Genomic DNA, 20,464 nt, shown 5'->3' with positions numbered 1-20,464 from the left:
GTCTCTGGGACTCCAATGATTCTTAAGTTGTTTCTGTTGATCTTATCATAGACTTCTATTTTCGTCTGTTCCCATTCTTTGACTAATTTTTCCATTGTCTGCTCATTTGCTTTAAGTTTTTTGTCCAATCTCTCCTGCTGTATGGAATTGTTATGTATCTCATCTTCCACAGCACCAAGTCTATTCTCAGCTTCTGATACCCTGTCCCAGAGCTTATCCATTTTGTCATTCACTTCGTTTACTGACTTTTTCAGTCCTGTTAGTTGACATGTTATTTCAGTTTGGAGTTTTGTCATTTCTGCCTTCATATTTTCTTGGTTCTTATTAGTGTTCTGTTCAACTCGATCCATGGTTTCTTGGAGTCTGTTGAGCACCTTCCATATTGCTAGTTTAAAGTCCTTATCTGAGAGGTTGATTAGTTGTTCAGTCATTATCTGGTCCTCAGAATTGTCATCCTCATTCTCTATGTCTGATGCTGGCCTGCGTTGTTTCCCCATTGTCACACTTGTATTGTGGGTTTTTCTACGTGTTGTAGTGGTATTCATTGTCTATATGATGTAGGCAGCACACTCCTCTGGCTCCTCCCATTCTGGATGGGCTGACTTGCCTCTAAGGGAGGGGAGTCCTCCGTGGATGAAGCCTCACACTGGGTCAAATCTTAGGCCCGAGCATGCAACAGAGAAGACAGTCCAGAGAGAAATGTTTGCTTCTGTGATATAGCGCCGTTCTTAGTGTGATTTTTCCTTCTTGTTCCAATGGAGTTCTTTCCTTAGAAAGAGTGCACGGCCGCTCCGCTTCGCTACGCGGCCGTGCTCCTCTGAGCCTCTTTTTGCCCCACTCGCAAGAGTTTCACGCAAGAGGACAGTAGACAGACATAGACAGGTCACACTCACAGTCTTTCACAGCTGAGCCCCACTGGGCCGGTGTACTTTCGCGGATTTTCCCCGCCTGGTGTCACACACAGGGAGCCAGCTTTTGCAAAGGTTAGCCGGTTTTTATGCTCTGAAGTCCCTCCCTGAAAATGGCATCTGGGCGAGCGAGGTTTCTGGAGGCTCTTTTTGCCCCACTCGCAAGAGTTTCACGCAAGAGGACAGTAGACAGACATAGACAGGTCACACTCACAGTCTTTCACAGCTGAGCCCCACTGGGCTGGTGTACTTTCGCGGATTTTCCCCGCCTCTCATTGTATTTTTTTGAAGATGCAATTCTACCAGAAAAATGTGGAATGCTTCACAAAGTTGCATGTCATCCTTGCGCAGGGGCCATGCTAATCTTCTCTGTATCATTCCAATTTTAGTGTATGTGCTGCAGAAGCGAGCACCTCATTGAATTTTTTAAAATATTTAAATATTTTAGGGACCAGAGCAATAGCACAGAGGTAGGGTCTTTGCCTTGCACGAGGCTGACCTGGGTTTGATCCCTGGCACCCTATATGGTACCCCAAGCAAGGAGTGATTTCTGAGCACAGAACCAGGAATAACTCAAATGTCACAGGGTGTGGCCCAAAAACAAACAAAAAAGTTTAAAACAATGTAAATATTTTAAATTAAGGTACTGCAATTTATGAAGTTCAGTTCAATAACTACATTTCTAATTAAGAGGCTAAGTATTGTTTACATTGGACACTGTATATTGGGACTTTTTATCATGTAGGAAATTATCAGATGAGTGAGTTTTAGTAAAATAATGAAAGCAAATTTCTGGGAAAAACATAGTTTTAGAAATTTGTCTAAGTTCGGTGGTAATGGAAAGAAACTATTGTTAAAAATCATGCCAATTTTACTTCTTTATCAAGTAGAGTATCTCACACTCATCCAATAAAAACATTCTTCTAGAATCAATAATTACGTAGACACATGCTCTGTCTTTATTCACTGAAGTATGAGCATTCTGACTTCTAAAACACAGGTTGCTCAATTATTATCTATCTGTGTAAAATAAGAACCATAAACAAAGAGAAAGGATCAGAGATTTATTTTCTCAAATATTCTTGAAAACCAGAAGGAAAGCCAGTAAATGCCTTGTAGAAATTTATTTGATTTTATTTTCTCTTTATTATAACTTTAATTGAACACAAAAGTATTAGAGCATGTACAGTTGATATTATGTGACATAATAGATTCAATATCTGTCTACAATAACAAAAGTAAACAAAATATTCACTCCCATGCTTTAAACTACAGAATCACTAAGTACTTTACTTATTTCTTACAATTTTTCCTCTGTCTTCAGATATCAATTCTTTAATATGACTTTTTACATATCCAATGAAGTCCCTATTCTATTAATAAGTCTTCCTCTTATATATAAAGCTTAAAGAATTAAAAATTGTATTTTAGAAAACAAAGTTTTACTTCTAAAGGAGCATATTGGGGCATATTGTTACTAAATCTCTACATTGAATAAACTATTTGGATTAATATAAAAACGTGAAAAATTTTAAAGGGAAACAATAAGCCATGTTAAACATGCATCTCAGGAACACTGGTTAGCAGGCTTTTCTAACCACACAGAAAAGAATGTGTGTCACATCTGTTTAAGGGTGAGAGCCAGGACAGAATGCAGCCCTGGATAGCAGACTTGCATTGGTATTACGAGAGGCTCTCATCGCAGCTTGGGCTCAAGGTTTGTCTGAATACTCTCTCACGCGTCGATAAGGGAGGGCATCTGGGGTAATATCATTGACTTTCTTTATAAACTCTAGAACTTTTGCCTTGAAGGTTTCACACTGAGCTGTAGGGCCCCACAGGTACTCATAGCGGGGAGGATCACTACCGGGTATCTGACGATACTCCATGTACTTCTCTTCTATGAACTGCCTGATGATCTCTCTGGGATCTCCATAGACGAAGTGCTTCTCCCCCTCATAGACTCCCAGGTTACTCAGGAAGTACCAGATATCTTCCTCAGAAGTGTGGTTGCCATTTGAGTAGATCAAACCAAGGAGAGGCATCAGAAGGCCTTTATTAGGGCCCCCAGAGTCACCATGTGGACTCCCATCATCGGCGAGATCTTTATCATGGACAAAGGTATAGGAGTGCCCAGTGGGTTTGATTTTCTTTAAAAAAATGCCAAAGATAAGCTCTAGGCGATCAGTGGCCATCTTGAAGATCTCTGAGAACTGGTCTCGAAATCTTTTGCTGACAATCTTCAGCATATCAGCCTTGGTGATGGGTTGCTGCATTTTATACTTGTACAGCATAAGATCCACCAACATTCCTGCCCTTCTGACTATAACATTGGCATCATTCTTCACATTTGTGGTCAAAGCCTTGAATGTGCTGGCTTGACTCTCATTTTGGCTCTTGGCACCTTCATCATCTTCTTTGCATGAAGCACATGCAGCAGCACTGGTGGTGGGTTGCTCTTCCTGAAGCTCCTTGGTAGTGCCCTTGGTAGGGCTTAATGCAGGAGAGCTAGATGGAGGACCCCCAGAAACAGGAGAGGGTGGAGTGGGCAACCCCTTCTCCTCTACTGCAGTGGCTTGAGCACCTTGCAGGCTGTCAGGCTCATCCCGAACCTGACAGCGTTTCTCACGGGCACGGAGCTTACTTTTGTGACCACGAGGCATGATGACTTTGGTCTAAGAAGGCAGGAATGTGGCCAGGTGATTAGGAGCTTTGGAGAAGGGAAAATGAGATATTATTATTACTTTTGTAAGGAGAGAATCTCCATGGCATGGAAAGCAAGTTTTCTTGAGGGCACAGTTCTCAAAACCTACAGGGTTCTCTCTTACTGTCGGACATTACTTATATGATAGTACAGTGGGGAGGACACATGCCTTGCATGCAGCTGAAATGTGTTCGGTTTCCCACACTCTAAATGGTCTTCTAGCACCACCATTACTGACTACTGCGTGCAGAGCCAAGAATATCCCCTAAACACAGCTGGGTGTGGTCCCCAAACAAACAAATAAACAAACACAATTTCCATTTAACTCTTTTAATGATTTTTGGGCCATACCTCACAGCGCTCGGGGGGTTCTGTGCTCAGATATCACTCCTGGTAGGCTTGGAGGCACTAGGTGAGGTGCGAGAGAGCAAATTTAGGTTGGCTATGTGTATAGAAAATGCCTTATTCTCTGTGTGATCACCCCTTCCCCTTGGAACCACAGAAATCTAAGGGTCAAAAAAGAAGAACTCTAATGGCTCTATATATCATCATCCCTGCCGTGTACTGGTGCCATCTGAGGACTCTGTGTGCTCAGCAGGAGGGTTTGCATCAGTTCACCTTCAGTACTGTCCTGCCAGTTCTAAGCACACCCTACACCAACTCCTCTTACTTCTACTTTGATGCTGGTATCTCAATGTTCTCTAGGATTCAGAGAAGCAGGTGAAGTCTCTCTTCCTGCCAGGGCCACCCATGGAGAAAGTGTTCAGTAGTGTCCTTTTTATATGGGGTTCACTACAGCCTTTTGTCCTCCAGGCTTCTCCTTCTGGGTATGATATGACTTGGTATAGTTCCCTGTGCCTGTATGGTGGTTGTACTTTCAGATACCTTCTGAGTAAAGGTTTTCTCTCTTTAGTTCTGAACGGATCTGAATGCACTGCTACCTGGCATTGATCCTTAAAGTTAAAGGCTGATAACATGGAGGATTCTTTGCACCTTCCCAATGATTGGAGTCCACAGAGCCCCACAGGCACCTCCTCTAACCCTGCTAATAGAAGAAACCCTCTTTCCTCATATGCCTGAACACTATACCTCTTGAGTCATTCTGGGAAAAAATGAGTGCAATTTGTGCTGTCAGTATGCCCTAGGTGTCAGGCCTGGCAATAAATCTGAGGCTTTATCGGATACCATTTTGCCTGATATCCCACATTTTCTGATTGACAAAATTTTGTCTGGTCTAGTTTGTTTATTTTTGGGTCACACTTAAATTTGTTCAGGACGTACTCCTGGCTCTGTGCTAAGAGATCACTCCTGGCAGCGTTCGTGCAAGCATATGTGTTTCTGGGGATCAAACTCAGATCAGGGGTCAAGGCAAATGCCCCAGCCTCTGTATCACTGCTCTGGCCTCCGTTTGACCACCTTGAGTCCTGTTAAAAGCCTCATTTTGACTTGCAGAGATAGCATGAAGTAGGGCTTTTGCCTTGCATGCAGAAGAACGGCATCCCATATGGTCCCCCAAGCCTGCCAGGAGAATTTCTGAGCATAGATCACTCCCGGGTGTGACCCAATCCCCACCCCCCAAATAAATAAAAGCCTAGTTTCACTTTCATGGACTCTGCCACTTCCATAGAGCAAAGACTGCCCTCCCTGAAATGGCAGGGGAGGAAGTTCCGTGGCACCACAGCACATGTGTTTGGCACCGTCTGGCAAGCCTCCAATTTTCTACAAGACGCTTCTCTCGAATTTGTGAGGATAAGCCCTTAAAGTCTTGGTAGATGAGAAGTTCAGCTTTGGTTTCCCTGGCTCGAGGCTCATTAGAGCTGAATATAGATATGGCTGCACAAAATGGCTCCTCTTGCAGCCAAAGATGGCGCCTTAGCTCCAGGCTCCCCTTCCGCTACTGTTCTAAAAAATAACCCTAGGCCGACACTTTGTGAACATTCAGTTTACTTTTTTTTCTTATGAGGGGCTTTTACTTGAAAATTGCTAGTCTTACATACAGAACATGTGTCCCACCGGGGACCAACCAACCCAACCACAGCCCCTTCGCCTCCCCTTTGAAACATAGTTTCATAATTCCACGGGTTTGTCTACTGGGCAGCTCCCAAGCAGAGCAGGAGGATGGAATCTAAAACTAAGCTTTGTTAAGAAAGTTCTGGTTTGTTCATTCCCATCTCTGCCTTACCTGGATCCACACCCGTCCTGGGAATTCACGCTGTCCTCGGACACTCCGCAGATTCAAAATGTCCTAAAGACTTCCGGGTTGAAAGAAAGCGGAAGTGAGGCTAACCATATCCAGTGATGCTGCCTTGATCCCTGCAGGTTGGCAGACGGGTTGTGTAGATGCGCTGCGCAGATGGTTAAGGAGGTCCTTGTTGCTTAAAAGGCCACTGTTCTGGAAGTTTCCGCCCTTGGTCGTTGCCTTACCTTGCTCTCTCTCAGCTTCAATGATAATACCCCCTCACCTAACACAAGTTGGTTTGTTTGGAAAAAAATAAAACAACCTCTTATATTATTGTCCCTATCATGCAGTGTCTGGCCCCTTCCTTCCTGATCTGGACTGTATAAATGGGGCTCAGGGAAGCCCCTCCATTGGGAACTAGTTCCTTTATCAAAATCCACAGGTGTAGTGTAAGTGATATACAGTGAGCTGATAAGGATGCTTTCCTTGCATATGACTGGCTGGCCAGGTTTCAATCCTTGGTATCCCATATGGTCCCCAGAGCACCTCCAGGAGTAATTTTTGAGCTTAGAGTCAGGAATAAGCCTCTAGTTTCCAGGTATGCTCCCCCCATTAATATAAAAAAAAACGGGGAGTAAGCCCAAAGCATGCCTGGGTGTAACACAGAAACAAACACAAAATAAACTTGGGTTAACTTGGTAACGTAAGACCCCTTGCTCTGATGAACAGGATTTCTCCCTTAATACTAAAGGTTTTGCTTTCTGATATCACCTACCTCTTATTCAGAATAGCACTTGTGACTATGCCTCTGTGCACTAAGAATTTCTCTTCTGAAGAGGTCTCATAACATCCAATGTCCCTTCTTCTCTGTCTTCAGATCTAGAACCATCATTGCTAGTCCAAGATGATTCTCACCTCCATGAGAAACCTCAGAAAAAATGAATGAGAATTCTTGCAGTTCTGTCCTGGATAATTCCAGGTGGACAGCCTTTGGATTCGTGAGGTCACTTTGTTTTGGGTTGGATACATCCTTATTTTATTTATTTTTTATGTTGGCCATACGTATTGGAGCTCAGCTTTCTTCAGGATTTCTAACTGTGGTGATGGTGGTGGGGTGATAGTGTAAAGTGTGGGGGTTGCAGACAAAGTATCCACCAAATAAACAACTCATCTATTAAGAGGACCGGAGAGTACCCTTATCATATTATCAGATCCCTTAAATGCAATGTGGTGTTATGGAGATGAGTGAGGGCATATTCACCCTGACCACTTTTTCCGAGACACCCCCATATATATCAGTTTGAAACCGGGAACATGAACCCTGTATTGTCTGCAGTATTGCTCTCCTGAGACTTTCAACATAGGGATCCTCACCTTGGCTCCTAGTTCATAAGTGAATGACTTAACTATCACAACTCTGCAAAATATTCCTCTTTGCTACCCTTGTTTTCTCTCCTAGGTTGTATTAAGATAGATTTCATAGGATGTAAAATGTACTAGGAAACATTGTTAACTATTAGGATAAAATATGTCAATACTATCCTGGCCAACAGACACACTTAGAGAAGCATGTAACTTATATATATATGGCTGTTGTCCAATATGGTTTTGAGAGTCCCTGTTCTTTTGAGATTATCTAATTTTGCAAATTTCATTGATTATACATCTACAGGTAAATTATCTATGTATATCTCTCAAATGGAATGTTTCTTTGGTCTCTTGTGTTTTTACTATGGCTATGTATTCCTGTGTAGTAGTTTGGGCATGAGGTCATTCTGTGCATCATTGAAGACAAATTTGGAATTAATGAGAACATTTGAATAAGATACTATGCCTTGGTGTAGGAGTAGGAAATTATGGGCTCTACTATAATTTAGACCAGGTAGTCTAGGTTCAACTCTGACATTTATTAATACTTGAAACTTAAACCTATATAAAATGGGCACTTTATATAATGTGGATTTGATAAGCTTTGTTTGGGAAGTCTGCTGAAGTACATATAAAGAACAAATGGAGCTGTCACTTTACCTGAGAGTGAAATAGTAGGGAATGGCAGTTACTGCTATGATTATCTTGACTTCGGGCTTACCATCTAGCTGGAATTTAGGTCAAATTTATTTTGACATATTAAGCTAATATTGGTTTACCACTAGAATTGTCTATGATTTGGGACTAAACTATTACTATCTTACACCCAGTCTAAGTATCAATTTTTCTCCAAATCAGTCCATTGGAATACCCCATTTTTAGTCTTCTTTTCCCCACACCTTGTTAATTTCATTCCTTTGGGGAGGGTTTCCAAGCAGTGTTCAAGGAGGCCCCAGGGCCTATCCTGTTGATTCTGGACTAGCAGGGTTAAAAGTTCAATGTAAGAGCCAGAGGATGCAGTGGTGCTCTAGTTCTGTGGTGCCAGGACACCCTGATGATGCTTAGAACACTGTAGTGCTTGGAACCAAAATGGAGTTATATGTACCTTTAAACTCTAAACTGTTTCTATGACCATGTAAACTCAATTCTGTTGGGAATTTACATATTGCAAATTTTTGTTCTTTTTTTCAAGTGGTAAGGGGATGGCAGAACTAGCTTAGTTCAGTGATTGTTTTTTTGGCTCTGAATTCACTCCTAGTGGGCCTCAAACCTAGGTTGGTTATCTGCAAGGCTTCCATGCTATGCTATCTCTCTGGTACATTTTTTAACTTTCTTTTTTCATGTAAGAGTTATCAAACAATATGTCGCAGTTAGCAAAATGCTGAAAACAAAACTCTAGCAAAAACAAACCAACCCTCCAAATTCTGCTTAGCAGTGAAAACAAATGCAGACCTCCTTTTACACTTTTATTAAGTACAAAGTATCCTACCCTATTCAATAGATGCCTATCATCAATAATTACATAGACTACAGCAGAGTATTCATTCTTCATTCTGGAGTGACTCCCCATACTATATTGTGTGCTCATCTTGGTTCACCTTTCTTGGATTAGAGAATTCAGGGAAATGCCTTATCTACGCAAATTATTTGTGGGACAAGGGATTTTGTTCACAAACAGTGATGCTCAGGGGTCCACCTTGGCAGTGCTCAGTTATCAGCAGTGCCAGGGATGTAATTAGAATTGGCTACATGCGAAGAGGCACCCTACCCTCTGTACTATCTCTCAGAAACTGTAAATTCTTGTATTCCTCTCAACAAACCTTGTAAAGAAATGCCTGTCCCAGGAGTCATGTGAGATGAGCAAGACACCTCACAAGGTAAGATAGGTGGTGGTGGGGCCAGAGAGATAACATGGAGATAAGGCGTTTGCCTTTTATGCAGAAGGATGGTGGTTCGAATCCCAGCATTCTATATGGTGCCCTGAGCCTGCCATGAGCGAATTCTTAGCATAGAGCCAGAAGTAACCCTTGAGTGCGGCTGGCTGTGACCCAAAATCCAAAAAAAAAAAATGATGATGAATTTCCAGGGAAAAATAAGTCTTGTTTTTATTTTGTTTTGGGGCTATACCTAGCAATGTATATGTTTTGGGGGTTACTCCTGGCACTTCAATCAGTAATTAATCCTGGTGGTGTTCAGGAGACCATATGATATCAAAGATTGAACCTGGGTAGGTCGCATGCCTGGGTAGGCAAATTACCTGATCACTGTACAACCTTTGGGTTAAATACTAAAAATACCTCCTTCAAAGATTTTTACTATGAACCCTTTAGTTTATTGAACCCATTTCTATTAATCCCACTTTGCTCTCTCTTAGAAACCTCATTGTATTTTTTGAAGATGCAATTCTACCAGAAAAATATGGAATGCTTCACGAATTTGCATGCCATCCTTGCGCAGGGGCCATGCTAATATTCTCTGTATCAATCCAATTTTAGTATATGTGCTGCTGAAGCGAGCACCTCATTGAATTTTCTAAAAAATTTAAATATTTTAGGGACCAGAGTAATAGCACAGCGGTAGGGTGTTTGCCTTGCACGAGGCTGACCTGGGTTTGATCCCTGGCACCCCATATGCTCCCCAAAGCAGGTTGTTTTTTCTGAGTAGTGCTTGGAACTACTCGAATGTCACAGTGTGTGGCCCAAGAACAAATAAAATTTTAAAACAATGTAAATATTTTAAATTAAGGTACTGCAATTTATGAAGTTCAGCTGAATGACTACATTTCTATTTTAAGAGGCTAAGTATTGTTTACATTGGACACTGCATATTGGGACTTTTTTTCATGTAGGAAATTATCAGATGAGTGAGTTATAGTAAAATGATAAAAGCAAAGTTATGGGAAAAACATAGTTTTAGAAATTTGTCTAAGTTTGGTTGTAATGGAAAGAAATTATTGTTAAAAATCATGCCAATTTTACCTCTTTATCAAGTAGAGTATATCACACTCATCCAATAAAAACATTCTTCTAGAATCAATAATTACCTAGACACATGCTCTGTCTTTATTCATTGAAGTAGGAGCATTCTGACTTCTAAAACACAGGTTGCTCAATTATTATCTATCTGTGTAAAATAAGAACCATAAACAAAGAGGAAGGATCAGAGATTTATTTTGTCAAATATTCTTGAAAACCTTAAGGAAAGCCAGTAAATGCCTTGTAGACATTTGTTTGATTTTAATTTTCTGTTTATTATAACTTTAATTGAACACAAAAGTATTAGAGAATGTCCAGTTGACATTATGTGACATAAAAGATTCAATATCTGTCTACATTAACAAAAGTAAACAAAATATTCACTTCCATGCTTTAAACTACAGAATCACTAAGTACATTACTTATATTTTACTATTTTTGCTCTGTCTTCAGATATCAACATTTTAATATGACTTTTTACATATCCAATGAAGTCCCTATTCTATTAACAAGTCTTCCTCTTATATATAAAGCTGAAAGAATTAAAAATTGTATTTTAGAAAACAAAGCTTTACTTCTAAAGGAGCATATCGGTGCATATTGTTACTAAATCTCTACATTGAACAAACTATTTGGATTAATATAAAAACTTGAAAAATTCTAAAGGGAAACAATGAGCCAAGTTAAACATGCATCTCAGGAACACTGGTTAGCAGGCTTTTCTAACCACACAGAAAAGAATGTGTGTCACATCTGTTTAAGGGTGAGAGCCAGGACAGAATGCAGCCCTGGATAGCAGACTTGCATTGGTATTACGAGTGGCTCTCATCGCAGCTTGGGCTCAAGGTTTGTCTGAATACTCTCTCACGCGTCGATAAGGGAGGGCATCTGGGGTAATATCATTGACTTTCTTTATAAACTCTAGAACTTTTGCCTTGAAGGTTTCACACTGAGCTGTAGGGCCCCACAGGTACTCATAGCGGGGAGGATCACTACCGGGTATCTGACGATACTCCATGTACTTCTCTTCTATGAACTGCCTGATGATCTCTCTGGGATCTCCATAGACGAAGTGCTTCTCCCCCTCATAGACTCCCAGGTTACTCAGGAAGTACCAGATATCTTCCTCAGAAGTGTGGTTGCCATTTGAGTAGATCAAACCAAGGAGAGGCATCAGAAGGCCTTTATTAGGGCCCCCAGAGTCACCATGTGGACTCCCATCATCGGCGAGATCTTTATCATGGACAAAGGTATAGGAGTGCCCAGTGGGTTTGATTTTCTTTAAAAAAATGCCAAAGATAAGCTCTAGGCGATCAGTGGCCATCTTGAAGATCTCTGAGAACTGGTCTCGAAATCTTTTGCTGACAATCTTCAGCATATCAGCCTTGGTGATGGGTTGCTGCATTTTATACTTGTACAGCATTAGATCCACCAACATTCCTGCCCTTCTGACTATAACATTGGCATCATTCTTCACATTTGTGGTCAAAGCCTTGAATGTGCTGGCTTGACTCTCATTTTGGCTCTTGGCACCTTCATCATCTTCTTTGCATGAAGCACATGCAGCAGCACTGGTGGTGGGTTGCTCTTCCTGAAGCTCCTTGGTAGTGCCCTTGGTAGGGCTTAATGCAGGAGAGCTAGATGGAGGACCCCCAGAAACAGGAGAGGGTGGAGTGGGCGACCCCTTCTCCTCTACTGCAGTGGCTTGAGCACCTTGCAGGCTGTCAGGCTCATCCCGAACCTGACAGCGTTTCTCACGGGCACGGAGCTTACTTTTGTGACCACGAGGCATGATGACTTTGGTCAAGAAGGCAGGAATATGGCCTGGTGTTTAGGAGCTTTGGAGAAGGGAAAATGAGATATTATTATTACTTTTGTAAGGAGAGAATCTCCATGGCATGGAAAGCAAGTTTTCTTGAGGGCACAGTTCTCAAAACCTACAGGGTTCTCTCTTACTGTCGGACATTACTTATATGATATTACAGTGGGGAGGACACATGCCTTGCATGCAGCTGAAATGTGTTCGGTTTCCCACACTCTAAATGGTCTTCTAGCACCACCATTACTGACTATAGAGTGCAGAGCCAAGAATATCCCCTAAACACAGCTGGGTGTGGCCCAAAACAAACAAACAAACAAACGCACACAATTTCCATTTAACTCTTATAATGATTTTTGGGCCATACCTCACAGCGCTCAGGGGGTTCTGTGCTCAGATATCACTCCTGGTAGGCTTGGAGGCACTAGGTGAGGTGCGAGAGAGCAAATTTAGGTTGGCTATGTGTATAGAAAATGCCTTATTCTCTGTGTGATCACCCCTTCCCTTTGGAACCACAGAACTCTAAGGGTCAAAAAAGAAGAACTCGGAGCCACTGAACTTCGCTGGATCTCAGATGCCAGCACCCTTCTGCCTCTCTACTCTGTTGTCCTGCATTTTCGGCCTGATTTCACCCTTGGTGCGGCTCATCAGCCAGCCTGCTTTCCTGTGAGCTTTCCGGGGAGTCTGCCTTCCCATGAGCCTTCCGTGGAGGTGAGCCGACACGCCCAGAAAGGGAGGAGCCACCGAACTCTGCTGGATCTCAGATGCCAGCACCCTTCTGCCTCTCTACTCTGCTGTCCTGCATTTTTGGCCTGATTTCACCCTTGGTGTGGCTCATCAGCCAGCCTGCTTTCCTGTGAGCTTTCCGGGGAGTCTGCCTTCCCGTGAGCCTTCCGTGGAGGTGAGTCGACACGCCCAGAAAGGGAGGAGCCACTGAACTTCGCTGGATCTCAGATGCCAGCACCCTTCTGCCTCTCTACTCTGCTGTCCTGCATTTTCGGCCTGATTTCACCCTTGGTGCGGCTCATCAGCCAGCCTGCCTTCCTGTGAACTTTCCAGGGAGTCTGCCTTCCCGTGAGCCTTCCGTGGAGGTGAGTCGACAAGCCCAGAAAGGGAGGAGCCACTGAACTTCGCTGGATCTCAGATGCCAGCACCCTTCTGCCTCTCTACTCTGCTGTCCTGCATTTTTGGCCTGATTTCATCCTGGGTGCGGCCCATCTGCCAGCCTGCCTTCCTGTGAGCCTTCCGTGGAGGTGAGTCGACACGCCCAGAAAGGGAGAAGCCAGAGGAGCACGGTTGCTCCGCTCCCCTTCGCGACGGTGCACAGCATTTAGCCAATGAATACAATCACAACACTTAGAAAAACACGCAGTACTAGTGTGACAATGGGGAAACAACATGGGCCAGTGCCAGACATAGAGAATGAAGATGGCAACTCTGATGACTTGAACATGATCAACCACCTAGTCAGTCTCTCAGATAAGGAGTTTAGAGTTGCAATATGGAACATGTTCAAAGAACTCAAACAAAGTATAGAAGAGAAAACTAAAAAGAATCAGGAGAATATGAAGATAGAAATGAGAAAACTCCAAACGGAAATTTCAGATCAAATAACAGGTCTGAGAAACTCAGTAGATGAATTGAAGAAAAACATGTTTGAGATTTCCCACAGGTTAACAGCAGCTGAGGATAGAATCAGTACACTGGAAGATGAGATACATAACAATTACATACAGCAGAAGAAATTGGAAAAAAGCCTCAAAGCAAATGATCAAACAATGGAAAAATTACTCAAAGAATGGGAACAGATGAAAATAGAAGTCTATGATAAGCTCAACAGAAACAACTTAAGAATCATTGGAGTCCCAGAGACTCAGGAAGAAAATCTCCGGGAAGAATCAACAGTCAAGAGCATCATTAAAGAGAAACTACCAGAGATAATGAATACATGTGATCAAATCCTGCATGCCCGAAGAGTGCCAACTAAAAGAGACCCCAGAAAAAACACCCCAAGACACATCCTAGTCACAATGACGAATCCCATAGATAGAGACAGAATTCTGAAAGCAGCAAGATCGAAAAGAGAAATTACATTTAAGGGAACATCCTTGAGATTTACTGCAGACCTGTCACCAGAAACACTCAAGGCCAGAAGGCAGTGGTGGGACATAGTGACAAAACTCAATGAAATAACTGCTTCGCCTAGAATACTGCACCCAGCAAAACTCACTTTCAGGTTTGGAGGAACAATACATAGTTTCACAGACAAACAACAGCTCAAAAACTTCACAGACTCAAAACCATTCTTAAAAGAAAAACTGAACGGCATACTTTAAGACAAGGCTTACCAACAGACACACCAAACTTTAATATAAAGATGGCACTAACTCCCAGGACAATTCTTTCTCTCAATGTCAATGGACTAAATGCACCAGTTAAGAGACACAGAGTGGCTAAATGGATCAAAAAACTCAATCCAACCTTCTGCTGCCTACAAGAAACGCACCTGAATAGTCAGAAAAAACATAGACTCAAAATAAAAGGCTGGAGGAAAATCATCCAAGCAAACAACACCCAAAAAAAAGCAGGAGTGGCCATATTAATATCAGATGATGCAAACTTTATACTTAGGAAAGTTATAAGGGACAAAGATGGACATTTTGTATTAATCAAGGGATATGTACAGCAGGAAGAAATCACCCTCCTAAACATATATGCACCGAATGAGGAGCCAGCAAAATATTTAATACAACTGTTGACAAATCTGAAAAATAATATCAATAACAACACAATAATTGTGGGAGACCTCAACACGGCATTGTCAACACTAGACAGGTCAACCAGACTGAAACCCAACAAGAATATACTAGACATGAGGAGGGAAATGGAAGTAAGAGGCCTAGTAGATATATACAGGACACTCCACCCCCAGAAGCCTGGATACACATTTTTCTCTAATGTACATGGGACATTCTCTAGGATAGACTACATGTTAGCACACAAAACATATCTCCATAATATCAAGAGGATAGAAATTTTGCAGGCTGCCTTTGCTGACCACAAAGCCCTGAAATTATATATAAACTACAAAGGGACACAGAAGAAAAATTTTAACACCTGGAAGTTAAATAGCCTCATACTGAATAATCAGTGGGTCCGAGATGAAATCAAAGAGGAAATCAAAACCTTCCTGAAAACAAATGACAATGGAGACACAATTTATCAGAATCTATGGGACACAGCAAAAGCAGTACTGAGAGGAAAATTTATAGCTTTGCAAGCACACATCAGGAAAGAAGAAGGGGCATACCTGAATAGCTTAATGACGCAGCTCATAGAATTAGAAAGTGCTCAACAAAAGGATCCAAAAATAGGGAGGCAGAAGGAAATAACAAAGCTGAGAGCAGAAATCAATGAAGTGGAAACCAGAAAAACCATCCAAAAGATCAACGAAAGCAGAAGTTGGTTCTTTGAAAAAATAAACAAGATTGATAGACCACTGGCAAAACTAACAAAGAAAGAAAGAGAGAGAAACTTGATAACTCGTATTAGGAATGAAAAAGGAGAGACCACTACTGATATGGTAGAGATTCAAAGGGTAATCAGAAACTACTTTGAGAAACTCTATGCCACTAAAAATGAAAACCTGGAAGAAATGGATAAATTTTTGGAATCTTATAATCTTCCACGATTGAATGAAGAGGATGTAGCATATCTAAACACACCCATTACTATTGAGGAAATTAAGAAAGTAATCAAATGTCTGCCCAAAAACAAAAGCCCAGGCCCAGATGGATTTACTAATGAATTCTTTCAAACCTTTCAAGAGGAACTACTACCAATCCTGGCAAGACTCTTTCATGAAATTGAAAAAACAGGAAAACTTCCAAATAGCTTTTATGAAGCCAACATTACCTTGATACCTAAACCAGACAGAGATGCTACGAAAAAAGAAAATTACAGACCAATATCGCTGATGAATGCAGATGCAAAGATCTTCAACAAAATCCGGGCAAATAGGATTCAATGCCTCATTAAGAAGATCATCCACTACGATCAAGTAGGTTTCATTCCAGGAATGCAAGGCTGGTTTAACATCCGTAAATCTATCAACATAATACACAACATCAACAGCAAGAAAAATAAAAATCACATGATCATATCAATCGATGCAGAGAAAGCATTTGACAAGGTCCAACACCCATTCTTGATCAAAACTCTCAGCAAGATGGGAATGGAGGGAACCTTTCTCAATATAGTTAAGGCCATCTACCACAAGCCAGAGGCAAATATTGTCCTCAATGGAGAAAAACTGAAAGCCTTTCCTCTAAATTCTGGCACAAGACAAGGCTGTCCTCTCTCACCACTCCTATTCAACATAGCACTGGAAGTACTCGCTATAGCGATTAGGCAAGAAAAGGATATCAAGGGAATCCAGATAGGAAAGGAAGAAGTCAAGCTCTCACTGTTTGCAGATGACATGATACTCTATTAGAAAACCCCAAAGACTCTATCAAAAAGCTTCTAGAAACAATAGACTCATATAGCAAGGTGGCAGGCTACAAAATTAACACACAAAAATCAATGGCCTTCCTATACACCAATACTAATAAGGAAGAAATGGACATTAAGAAAACAACTCCATTCACTATAGTGTCACACAAACTCAAATATCTTGGAATCAACTTGACTAAAAATGTGAAGGACCTATACAAGGAAAACTATAAAACTCTGCTCCAAGAAATAAGAGAGGACACGCGGAAATTGAATCATATACCCTGCTCATGGATTGGCAGGATTAACATCATTAAAATGGCAATACTCCCCAAAGCACTGTACAGATTTAATGCGATCCCCCTAAAGATACCCATGACATTCTTCAAAGAAGTGGACCAGGCATTTTTGAAATTTATTTGGAACAATAAACACCCTCGAATAGCTAAAGCAATCATTGGGAAAAAGAAAATGGGAGGAATTACTTTCCCCAACTTTAAACTTTACTACAAAGCAATAGTTATCAAAACAGCATGGTATTGGAATAAAGACAGGCCCTCAGATCAGTGGAATAAGCTTGAATACTCAGAGAATGTTCCCCAGACATACAATCATCTAATTTTTGATAAAGGAGCAAAAAATCCTAAATGGAACAAAGAAAGCCTCTTCAACAAGTGGTGTTGGCAAACTGGGTAGCCACTTGCAAAAAATTGAACTTAGACCCCCAGCTAACATCATGTACGAAGGTAAAATCCAAATGGATTAAAGACCTCGATATCAGCCCCAAAACCATAAGATATATAGAACAATACGTAGGTAAAACACTCCAGGACATTGAGGCTAAAGGCATCTTCAAGGAAGAAACTGCACTCGCCAAGCAAGTGAAAGCAGAAATTAACAGATGGGAATATATTAAGCTGAGAAGCTTCTGCACCTCGAAGGAAATAGTGCCCAAGATACAAGAGCCACCCACTGAGTGGGAGAAACTATTCACCCAATACCCATCAGATAAGGGGCTAATCTCCAAAATATACAAGGCACTGACAGAAATTTACAAGAAAAAAACATCTAATCCCATCAAAAAAATGGGGAGAAGAAATGTACAGACACTTTGACAAAGAAGAAATACAGATGGCCAAAAGACACATGAAAAAGTGCTCCACATCACTAATCATCAGGGAGATGCAAATCAAAACAACGATGAGATACCACCTCACACCATAGAGAATGGCACACATCACAAGAATGAGAATAAACAGTGTTGGCGGGGATGTGGGGAGAAATGAACTCTTATCCACTGCTGGTGGGAATGCCGTCTAGTTCAACCTTTATGGAAAGCGATATGGAGATTCCTCCAAAAACTGGAAATCGAGCTCCCATACGATCCAGCTATACCACTCCTAGGAATATACCCTAGGAACACAAAAATACAATACAAAAACCCCTTCCTTACACCTATATTCATTGCAGCACTATTTACCATAGCAAGACTCTGGAAACTGCCCTTCAACAGACGAATGGCTAAAGAAACTGTGGTACATATACACAATGGAATATTATGCAGCTGTCAGGAGAGATGAAGTCATGAAATTTTCCTATACATGGATGTACACGGAATCTATTATGCTGAGTGAAATAAGTCAGAGAGAGAGAGAAAAACGCAGAATGGTCTCACACATTTATGGGTTTTAAGAAAAATGAAAGACATTCTTGCAATAATAACTTTCAGACACAAAAGAGAAAAGAGCTGGAAGTTCCAGCTCACCTCAGGAAGCTCATCACAAAGAGTGATGAGTTTAGTTGGATAAATAACTACATTTTGAACTGTCCTAATAATGAGAATGTATGAGGGAAATTGTGAACCTGTTTAGAGTACAGGCAGGGGTCGGGTGGGGAGGAGGGAGACTTGGGACATTGGTGATGGGAATGTTGCACTGGTGATGGGTGGTGTTAAAAAAAAGACATCTTCAAGAAGGAAATACCACTGGAAAAAATATATTTTATAATAATGATTGCTGTCACATTGCTTGATGAGAAAAAAAAATAAAAAAATAAAAATGACCAGACTGGAACACCTAACAGAATAGATACGCATCCTACAACAAGCTGTAAGGTGGAGACCAGTTAAAAAAAATCGAATCAATCAATAAATATATAAGTGAAAAAAAAAAAGAAGAACTCTAATGGCTCTATATCCCACCATCCCTGCCTTGTACTGGTGCCATCTGAGGACTCTGGGTGCTCAGCAGGAGGGTTTGCATCAGTTCACCTTCAGTACTGTCATGCCAGTTCTGAGCACACCCTACACCCACTCCTCTTTCTTCTACTTTGATTCTGGCATCTCAATGTTCTCTAGGATTTAGAGAAGCAGGTTAAGTCTCTGTTCCTGCCAGGGCCACCCATGGAGAAAGTGTTCAGTAGTGTCCTTTTTATCTGGGGTTCACTACAGCCTTTTGTCCTCCAGGCTTCTCCTTCTGGGTACGATATGACTTGGTATAGTGCCCTGTGCCTGTATGGTGGTTGTACTTTCAGATACCTTCTGAGTAAAGGTTTTCTCTCTTTAGTTCTGAACGGATCTGAATGCACTGCTACCTGGCATTGATCCTTAAAGTTAAAGGCTGATAACATGGAGGATTCTTTGCACCTTCTCAATGATTGGAGTCCACAGAGCCCCACAGAGCACCTCCTCTAACCCTGCTAATAGAAGAAACCCTCTTTCCTCATATGCCTGAACCCTATACCTCTTGAGTGATTCTGGGAAAAAATGAGTGCAATTTGTGCTGTCAGGTGTCAGGTGTCACCTAGGTGTCACCTAGGTGTCAGGCCTGGCAATAAATCTGAGGCTTTATCGGATACCATTTTTCCTGATATCCCACATTTTCTGATTGACAAAATTTTGTCTGGTCTAGTTTGTTTATTTTTGGGTCACAGTTAGATTTGTTCATGACGTACCCCTGGCTCTGTGCTAAGAGATCACTCCTGGCAGGGTTCGTGCAAGCATATGTGTTTCTGGGGATCAAACTCAGATCAGGGGTCAAGGCAAATGCCCCAGCCTCTGTATCACTGCTCTGGCCTCCGTTTGACCACCTTGAGTCCTGTTAAAAGCCTAATTTCGACCTGCAGAGATAGCATGAAGTAGGGCGTTTGCCTTGCATGCAGAAGAATGGCATCCCATATGGTCCCCCAAGCCCGCCAGGAGAATTTCTGAGCATAGATCACTCCAGGGTGTGACCCAATCCCCACCCCCCAAATGAATAAATGCCTAGTTTCACTTTCATGGACTCTGCCACTTCCATAGAGCAAACACTGCCCTCCCTGAAATGGCAGGGGAGGAAGTTCCGTGGCACCACAGCACGTGTGTTTGGCACCGTCTGGCAAGCCTCCAATTTTCTATAAGACGCTTCTCTCAAATTTGTGAGGATAAGCCCTTAAAGTCTTGGTAGATGAGAAGTTCAGCTTTGGTTTCCCTGGCTCGAGGCTCATTAGAGCTGAATATAGATATGGCTGCACAAAATGGCTCCTCTTGCAGCCAAAGATGGCGCCTTAGCTCCAGGCTCCCCTTCCGCTACTGTTCTAAAAAATAACCCTAGGCCGACATTTTGTGAACATTTAGTTTACTTTTTTTTCTTATGAGGGGCTTTTACTTGAAAATTGCTAGTCTTACATACAGAACATGTGTCCCACCGGGGACCAACCAACCCAACCACAGCCCCTTCGCCTCCCCTTTGAAACATAGTTTCATAATTCCACGGGTTTGTCTACTGGGCAGCTCCCAAGGAGAGCAGGAGGATGGAATCTAAAACTAAGCTTTGTTAAGAAAGTTCTGGTTTGTTTATTCCCATCTCTCCCTTACCTGGATCCACACCCGTCCTGGGAATTCACACTGTCCTCGGACACTCCGCAGATTCAAAATGTCCTAAAGACTTCCGGGTTGAAAGAAAGCGGAAGTGAGACTAACCATATCCAGTGATGTGCCCTGATTGCTGCAGGTTGGCAGATGGGTTGTGTAGATGCGCT

General features: G+C 41.9%; 2 protein-coding genes and 2 non-coding genes across 4 annotated transcripts; all 4 read right to left on the bottom strand.

Moving 5' to 3' along the window:
• Nucleotides 1-1,214: 1,214 nt before the first annotated feature.
• LOC126000146 (U6 spliceosomal RNA) lies at nucleotides 1,215-1,321 on the bottom strand. The gene has a single exon (XR_007492510.1). It is a non-coding gene; the product is annotated as a U6 spliceosomal RNA (small nuclear RNA).
• A 1,299-nt stretch (nucleotides 1,322-2,620) lies between these two features.
• LOC125998809 (melanoma-associated antigen B1-like) lies at nucleotides 2,621-3,571 on the bottom strand. The gene has a single exon (XM_049766872.1). The coding sequence runs from the start codon at nucleotides 3,569-3,571 to the stop codon at nucleotides 2,621-2,623; it is 951 nt and encodes a 316-aa protein (XP_049622829.1).
• Nucleotides 3,572-9,571: 6,000 nt separating this feature from the next.
• Nucleotides 9,572-9,678, bottom strand: LOC126000222 (U6 spliceosomal RNA). The gene has a single exon (XR_007492579.1). It is a non-coding gene; the product is annotated as a U6 spliceosomal RNA (small nuclear RNA).
• A 1,297-nt stretch (nucleotides 9,679-10,975) lies between these two features.
• Nucleotides 10,976-11,926, bottom strand: LOC125998807 (melanoma-associated antigen B1-like). Its single transcript, XM_049766871.1, has one exon. The coding sequence runs from the start codon at nucleotides 11,924-11,926 to the stop codon at nucleotides 10,976-10,978; it is 951 nt and encodes a 316-aa protein (XP_049622828.1).
• Between the last annotated feature and the right edge of the window lie 8,538 nt (nucleotides 11,927-20,464).

This window comes from Suncus etruscus, chromosome X, assembly GCF_024139225.1.
Source record: "Suncus etruscus isolate mSunEtr1 chromosome X, mSunEtr1.pri.cur, whole genome shotgun sequence".
In the NCBI taxonomy this organism is placed as follows: Eukaryota; Metazoa; Chordata; class Mammalia; order Eulipotyphla; family Soricidae; genus Suncus; species Suncus etruscus.
Note: the sequence above shows the minus strand (reverse complement) of the source record. Positions and strands in the feature narration are given on the sequence as shown.

Excerpts from the sequence above, each read along its gene's own strand:
- LOC125998809 (XM_049766872.1), bottom strand. The coding sequence starts at position 3,571 with ATGCCTCGTGGTCACAAAAGTAAGCTCCGTGCCCGTGAGAAACGCTGT.
- LOC125998807 (XM_049766871.1), bottom strand. The coding sequence starts at position 11,926 with ATGCCTCGTGGTCACAAAAGTAAGCTCCGTGCCCGTGAGAAACGCTGT.